The sequence below is a fragment of the Punica granatum genome, chromosome 5 (genome assembly GCF_007655135.1).
Source record: "Punica granatum isolate Tunisia-2019 chromosome 5, ASM765513v2, whole genome shotgun sequence".
NCBI classification, from domain to species: Eukaryota; Viridiplantae; Streptophyta; class Magnoliopsida; order Myrtales; family Lythraceae; genus Punica; species Punica granatum.
Genome location: NC_045131.1, coordinates 30,887,459 through 30,895,629, shown reverse-complemented (window position 1 = coordinate 30,895,629; position 8,171 = coordinate 30,887,459). Strand labels below are relative to the sequence as shown.

At 38.9% G+C, this 8,171-nt stretch overlaps 1 protein-coding gene across 1 annotated transcript; it reads right to left on the bottom strand.

Annotated features, from left to right (window-relative positions):
* Nucleotides 1-469: 469 nt before the first annotated feature.
* LOC116209160 (cell wall / vacuolar inhibitor of fructosidase 2-like) lies at nt 470-1,048 on the bottom strand. The gene has a single exon (XM_031542716.1). It carries the CDS (start codon nt 1,046-1,048, stop codon nt 470-472), a length of 579 nt encoding a protein of 192 aa, XP_031398576.1.
* Between the last annotated feature and the right edge of the window lie 7,123 nt (nt 1,049-8,171).

Here is an 8,171-nt window from a genome sequence, read left to right as displayed (position 1 = left end):
CATGAATCGGCATATATACATATATATAAATGTGTGTGTGTGTAGACGCTATAGAAGTATTGGATAAATATTGGTGTTATAACTTATATTATATATCTATGTATCATATCCTTTTCTTCGGACCAAAAATTTTGATTTCCTTTTTTTCACCCTTAGCGAACTTGAACTTCATTGGTGTCCTAAATCCTTTGATGCTTGTATATTCGCATCCCGCGATATTGATCACAGTGTACCGTACGCACACGTCATGGACTAACAACATTAAACAATAGGATGAGAATACTTCGTTTTTGTTTCGCCGATCGAGGGAAAGAAAAGGGTAGTGAGATCGAGAGCGCCTTAATGTTCGTAACAAAGCTTATACGGAGTCAAAAAATAAAGAACTTCATCAATGATCAAGAGAATACTAACAACAAAGAGCCGGCTGTTAGACAAGCAAACAAAGCACACAGAAGAACCAATAGGGTTTTCACTTGGAAGCACCGAGGAGTTTTGAAACCACACTGCAGATCTCCGACAGCCGCTTCATGTCTCTGTTCCTGACCGCCACCGCAGGTGCGGCCGACCCCACCGGCGCTTTCACCACACCACTGAAAGCACGGTTGCACTTATCCGCAGCACGGCCAGCCACCCTTGACAGCCTTCCCAACTTGGCAAAGCTCTCCGTGTTGAGGTCCTCGTAGGCTGTCTCGAGGGCCGAGACCACCCTTTTGTAACCATCCTGGCAGATGGTCAGGCTCTGGACCAGCTTATGGTGATGTGGGCGGGTGTTATTTACCGCGTGGGAGAAGAAGTCGTGCGAGTTGGAGGCGTTTAAGTAGGCAAGGCCGAAAGAGATGTAGGCCAAGAAGTAGGGGTCAGCGTTCGGTGTTCTTGGGTCCGAGTAGAGGGTGGCGACGCAGTAGCGGTAGTAACTCGTTTGGTTGCAGACTTTCTGCACTGTCTCCGTCGCGGCAGATGAGATTGAGATGGTGAAGGAGAAGAAGAAGACTATGATGAGGATGGAGAATAAAAAGCTATGGGGTCGGAAAGATTGAAGCGCCACCATACTGTCTTTGAGATGGGAGAAGGAAGAGGAAGATGATGAGTTAAGTCAGTGTTACAATGAGAAAGTAAGCAAGCAAAGGTAGACACACTCTATGGAGTGTGGTGGCATTTATATACGCCCATTTTTCTATCATTATTTTTCTATTATTATTTCATATCTGCTGAGATCGCGAGCTCGGTGTCTCAAGTGATACCCGCGCATTGTGCAATTAAGAAGTTCAACTCAAGAATGCAAGTAAATACTTACCTCAGTCTCTTAAGAAAATGCAGATAACATATATAGAGAGTAAAATAATCCGTAATATGTATAGGTGCCTATGGAGAATGTATTAGTGTAACGGATATAGCCATGTTACATGTAAGACTTTCTCCAGCATATGAAAGAGAAAAACAACACTGTAGGATATAAGAGTAGGAAAAAAACTAAAACAAAATAAAGACGTATAAGATAAATGTCATGTCTTTTGTTTACATGATATTTAGAATATTGATTTCTTTTTGCCGGGGAATATTGGATTAAAAAATGTCATATTTTTATAAATTATTGACTTAGATATTTTCGAAAATCTCATAATTATATTTCACCATATATGTATATAATATGAATATATATATATATAATTCGTCGGATATAACACAAATATCATATAATAAAAGTTCCATTTACCGGAATTGATGAACCGTCAATCAACATGGAGCTGATAGGGTTTCCGATAATGTTGCTTAGACAGCACATCCACATCGTGCACTTCGACTTTGATATATAATAATTATTTTTTATTTTTTCTTTGTGCTTAGGCACCGCTCTTCTGTCTGTCAAATATATATATTAGGGGATTAATTTGACTGACGATCAAGGGCCTTTTTCATCGGTGGAAAGAAGTGCCTTTTATTATTACTAGTATAAAAGTGAAATTACTATAATATGTATTCTTCTTGTGGTTACATGACAATTCTCCTCTCGACGAGAACTGCTCTTGATTAATATTCGAAAGAATTCATATTAACTTGTCATTATTCGGATTTCGTTAGATCCTTTATGTATCCATTCCCTATATGTATACCCCTTATAATATATGACAACCCATATATAGGTTAGTCCAATGTACTATCCTCATTGGTCAACACATTTCGTCCCCTTTTTCCACACATTCATTAGAAAATGCATTTTTCTTTCAATATTAATATCTATCATATATCATCATCTTATCTGTCCGGGACCAAGCAATCTTAAGTCAAAGTGTTAATTGATAGATATAGTTTGGATGGAATCTTTCCCTCTTTTGTAACACACAAATATGTGCAAGTCTTGTATAAATGTTTCAATATGGATTCAGACTAATTAATCGATAATAATAATTATGTCATTACCTATATATATATAGGTGTATAAGTTCTTGGGACAAAAATAAATACTCATGGCTCGTACATAGTGTGCGGGATGTAATATGAGTCTTGTAAAGTACACGATGCGCATGTCATCATTACATAGTAGGGACTATATTCATCGTACGATACTGACTTGTAATATTTGGAGAGGAATTTATGTTGCACACAATTTAGGAGTGTGCACGGATACCGAATATATCTGAAACTGATCGGAATCTATCTGTTAGGGTAGAGTCTGAGTAGCTCGTATTAAAAATAGGGTAAAGTTCGGGTATTAAAATACAGAACCGATAAAAATCAGTTTCGGTTTCGGTTTCAATTCTTGCATATATGGCATTCAAAACCGAAATCGATACCTGAACCTAGATAATAATTTCTCCAATTATATATAGTTATGTTTAAATACTCTTATATTTAAAATATATAGTTATTAATTTTAAAGAAAAATCTAAATTTATGTCGACATTTTGTTTTGCATGATTACTGATTATGAATGAGACATTTTTTTATTTTATTTAGAAAACAAAAAATTTACATGTTCCAATACGGTATCCGGAACCTGTGGTATAATATAGGTTCCCGATAGGTTCCAATTCCATGACGTAACATGGTAGGATCCAATTTTAAAATTTTAGGATATGTCTCTTACATTGTATGATCTCGATATCGTAAAAAAAATAGAGCATCCAGACTCACACTCCTAGCACGCATGATGTTGTCTCCCATAAACGTACGTATCCAGGGGGGAATCACACTTAAATATAACTTTGTATACTGCACCGATCGAGGCGCGGTTATTCAAAGGGAGCATTGAGTGTGTGTCTATATATATATATATATATATTGAAGATGATATGTATCTTTCTATTAATGAACTCAGGGAGAATTAATTGCAAATAACCACGCACCATGTCACTGTTGCAATCCCATCGCGCTTCATAAAACAGGGCGGAGTCAATCCAAAAAAAAGGAACATATACGTGCAAAAAAACAATGAGAAGTTAAACCAAAATCCTATATCATTCTTTCGGGGTAAATATCCAAAAAAATTAAAAAATTTACATTTTTTTTTACATTTTATAACAAATTATATTTTTTGGTTAAGAAGTACATGAATTTTATATTATTTTTTTACATTTTATCACAAGCTATATTTTTTTACTAAGAAATACACTAATTTTTTTTTGTCCCATTTAGCATCTATCCAAATTTCCGTCAGTTTTGTTGACGTGACCGTTAACAGAGATATGTGACAAACGGTCACTAACGTTGAATAATGTAGCAAGCCACGTAATCAAAAAATATTTTAAAAAATTTGAAACTTGGGCAACTAAAGACAGGGAGGTAGGTGGCTACCTCCATAGCCGTTGCCCATGAAGCTTCATCGAAGAAGCCATCTACGGCCGACAATATTTGATACGACACGATTACACGACACGAAGTTAAACAGGTTTGGGTTGTGTATTTTTGATATTCGGGTTAAACGGGTCCAACCCGTTTAGATACGATTAATAAGCGTGTCTTACCGGGTTGAACCCGTGTAACCCGATTATACACGATTAAACACGTTTAAATAAACGTGTTTAATCGTGTAACTCGTTTACCCGTTTATGTATATGAATTGACCAAAATATCCTTTATGTAACTCTAACCCTAACATCCGATTCCCAATTCGCAATTCCTTAACCTAATTTCATTTCCTTCGTTGCTTCCAGACTCCAGAGTGATTCCATTCCAGTGACCTCGACCCCGACCCCGACCCTCTGGCCTCTTCCCTTCCGCCGTCCGCGCAACCTCGACCCCGACCCCGAAAGTTTGAATGGTCTATACTAGAATCGAGTCCACGTCCTCTACTGCTCTCCTCTCGTGCGTATCACTGCGTGCTCCTCTGCTGCTCTCCTCGTCTCTCTATTGTGCTGCTAGAAGCCTGGAATCAATTCGCTGCTTGTTTTTGTGCTCTTCTGCTACTCTCCTCCTCTCTGCTCTCCTCTGCTACTCTCCTCCTCTTTGTTCTCTGTTCTCCTCTGCAAATCAGTTAGATCTAACAGTGAGGAAGAATCAACATGACCTTCCTCAACGATGTACTTAAGCATTAACATAACCGTTAATTGAGAAGCGAAATACAGAGATTCCATTCTATTCTCATATATGTTTTCAGCTTCTGATTCGAGTTTTTGCAATGCTTCAGTTAGTTCAGTTTTCAGTCAGTGTTCATGTTTAAACGGGTACAAAAATCGTGTCTGAGTTACCGGGTATAAACGGGTCGTGTTCAAATTTAACCTGTGTAATTAATTGTGTAGTATATACGTGTACCTATTATGACACGTTTCGATAAACATGTTTAAAAATGTTGTGTACAAGTACTGACTTCGATGACACGAACCCGTTTAGACACGACACGTATAAATACGACACGATACGAATTGCCACCCCTAAAGCCATTGACCATAAAAAAAAAAACTTTAATGAGCTTTAGATATATATATATATATATACATACATTTACACCCAAGATCTATCGTAGGGGATAACCATGGAATACAGGAAGAACAAGGATCTGATATGCATAGACGATCAAGATAAATATAAGATCAACATGGAAGATTTATTTAGAAACTTAGCCCATGGAGGGCTAAAGGGAGTACATGATGTTCAAGAAAACAAAAGAAGACATGAGAAGAAGAGAGAAAGAAGAAGAAAGTATTATCGGTGGTTGAGTCTTCTGCCCTCGATGCTGGAGGAGAGGCCACTCTTATAGGCGATGGTAGATGCCTTGTCGCTGTGCAACTTCGGACTGTGCACTCACATGCGGGGTTCCTGTTGGCTCCAGTGGGAAAATACTGTAGCTACAGTGACCTTTTTTGTCGCAAATAGTGACAGGAGGTTGTTTTATGTCGGGTACGCTCGCCGAAAGGTTTTTTGTTCGTTATGATACCACTGAGAGGAGTGGTGGGACGCTTTTGGAGATTGCGCTGATTATGTGGGGTCTAGCCTTTTGAGCCGAAAGGTTTTTTGTCCGGTAATGATCCACGTGTCTGGAACAGAACAGTGGGCGGACGCTCGCGGTTGTAGAGGCTAGTATTTTTTATGAGCAATTTGGGAATCCAATAAATATTCCTCCTCGAATTTGTCAAGAAGTGAATCATGACGAGTGCTGAACCTTGGTTGGATCGGCATGTCAATGAGGGATATATGAAGGAAAACCCTTTGGCATTTACCTGAGAACTGGAGAATATGCTCTGGGTATTGACGCCAGTGCCATTCATTTACCTGAACCCAAGCTCGCCATTTGCTGATCTGAGTTATGATTTGTCCATCTGCTAGCCAAAACTTTGCCTCTGGGGTGAGAACACTCCTCGAACTTACCGGAGAGATAAAGATATAATGGACAACAGGTTGAACTTTTATGGGGGAAATCCACTCTGGGGGAGAGGATTCAATGCTGATGAAGAGGCTGGACGATCGGTGCAAGGACTTTTTGATGAGGTCCCAAGCATTGTTCCCAAAAAGGGATTGATACTCTGGCCGATGTTCATCCTCTGGTCTTAAAATTATGGATTTGAGAACTCCGTATTTCAGAAGGTCACAAAAATCGAAATGGTGTTTATAAAATTTATCTTTTAAAGGAAAAACATAAAAACTTATCCTGGGGATCGAGAATTTCAGGATATGCCTGCAACCGTCCATGAGTAAGATATCAGCTCTTTGAAAAGCATCATCCTCACCGTGTTGGTCACAGGGTTGTGGAAAATCATTTTGAAAATGGTTTTTTCTTTCCCAATTCCAAAACCATCCATCAATTCCTTTTTGTGTGCAAGCACAGAACTGAAGGAGTCTTTTGAAGAAGGAAATCATGGTTGTAGTAAAATCCTGAAGACTTATCTCAGAAATTTTTAAGACAATGTCTTCCGGAAGTTTTGAAAGAAACATGATTTCTCCTGCTTGAGGAAAAATGCCACTGAGAGTTACCTCAATGGGTTTTTTAGAAAACATTTTTTCAGTCATATTTCTGATGGGGGGAACTTCTGACCGAATTATCGATGGAGTTGATGAGGACTCCATATCCTGCTTGAATCTTTTATTTTCTTTTTCAAGAGCGTCTTTTTCTCTGAGGCGGGTCTCAGAAAACTCTAAGACTTCTATTCTTTCCGCACATAGGCTTTCTATTTCTTTTTTGAAGCCTTCATTTTCTTTTTCCAGAATATCTCTCCTTTTTTCACTCTTTTTTAATTTTTTCTTCAGAGCATGGTTTTCTCTCTGCATTTCTGCAAAGTGCTCTGTGAAATTATCGAACTCAACTAACCTGTTTTGGAGGAAAGCATGAGTCTGAGCTTTTTGGAGGGATAGCTCTTGTTGCAGCGAATCGATTTTCAGGCAAAGTTCCTGCTGCAAGGACGCTTTGCTGTTGCCTTGTTCCTCCATGTGAAGGACCAATGCTTTTATGGATTCCTCACCTTTTTGAGGATTCTTTATGGAGGCCCATAAATTATCCAAGATGAGTTGTTGCCTGGGGTCAGGCTGCCAAGCCGTGAGGCTAGACTTTATGCAGAATCACTTTTTTGGAGGCAGATCCTGATGTTTATGTGTTTTGCTCCTAGAAGAGGAGCCTTCGCAAACCTGGTCAAACCAGGGGAGTTCCATGTTCATGTAATTAAACATGAACTGGTTATGGCATGTTTATGTTTAAATCAACCACCACTGGTTCCTGGTAGAGATAATGGCCTACGACTAGCTCATAATCCTCCCGGGTTTTTAAAGTGGAGTTAATATGCATGAAACAGGGTTTTTTATCACAATGAGGGACTCTCTTGCAATGCCTGTCGAAGTAAGCACACAACACATGGGACACAGGATGATCGATAAGGACACAGATATATGATGTATAAATACGATCCATAGAGTCCGTTTCCCCGTCCTGTATATCATTTTGTATTTTCTCAAGACTGTCGTCTTGCAACAGTTCAAACAGCCATTGATGTAACCACTCTTGAGCAGATTCCAAAGCCATTTCCTGCATAAGATGCATCAGTCTATTTTGTAAATACATTTATCAGAGATGAAATGGAATTTTATTTTGTTTCCAAGCTTGTGCGTCTCTATGCCAGATGCTGTGACAAGAAACGGTTTTAAAAGCTGGATGAATGGGGTGCCTAGTATAACCTTATGGTTAAGGTTTCTTACTAGCAAGAATGATGTTTTGTACCGGACTCTATTTTGCTCAACTTCTACCTTACTCAACTTATACTTAAATGTCGAGTTTGGTACCACTAACCGAAGAAAGTGACTCAGTTGTTTTTTCATAGAATCTGGCAGGAATGAATTGTTCACTAATGCAATTTTCATCTGCACCTGTATCAAACAGAGCAGTTGCATCCATAAACAAATTATGATTTATGACAAGCGTGATTTTGATCAACCACCTGTTAGGAGAAAGTTCCCCTACCATGGTTAGGGTTTCATGCTGGTCATTTTTTGTTTGGTCCAGGGCCAGAGTCTCCTCTGGGTTTTTGTCCTGGTTCATGAGGACGTGGTCAGAGCTTGCTGAGGGTTTTGCTGCCTCAGTAAAAAGCTCTTCTAAACGTCTAATTATCGTGGAATGTTGTTGTTGCTCAAACTTGAGACAATCAATCTCATTCCGGAGAATTTCAAATTCCTTTTGGGCATCAAACGAGGTTTTATGAGCTCGTCTTTTGTCATGCCTTTTAAGGATTTCAGAGAGGTTGTAATTAGGGGTT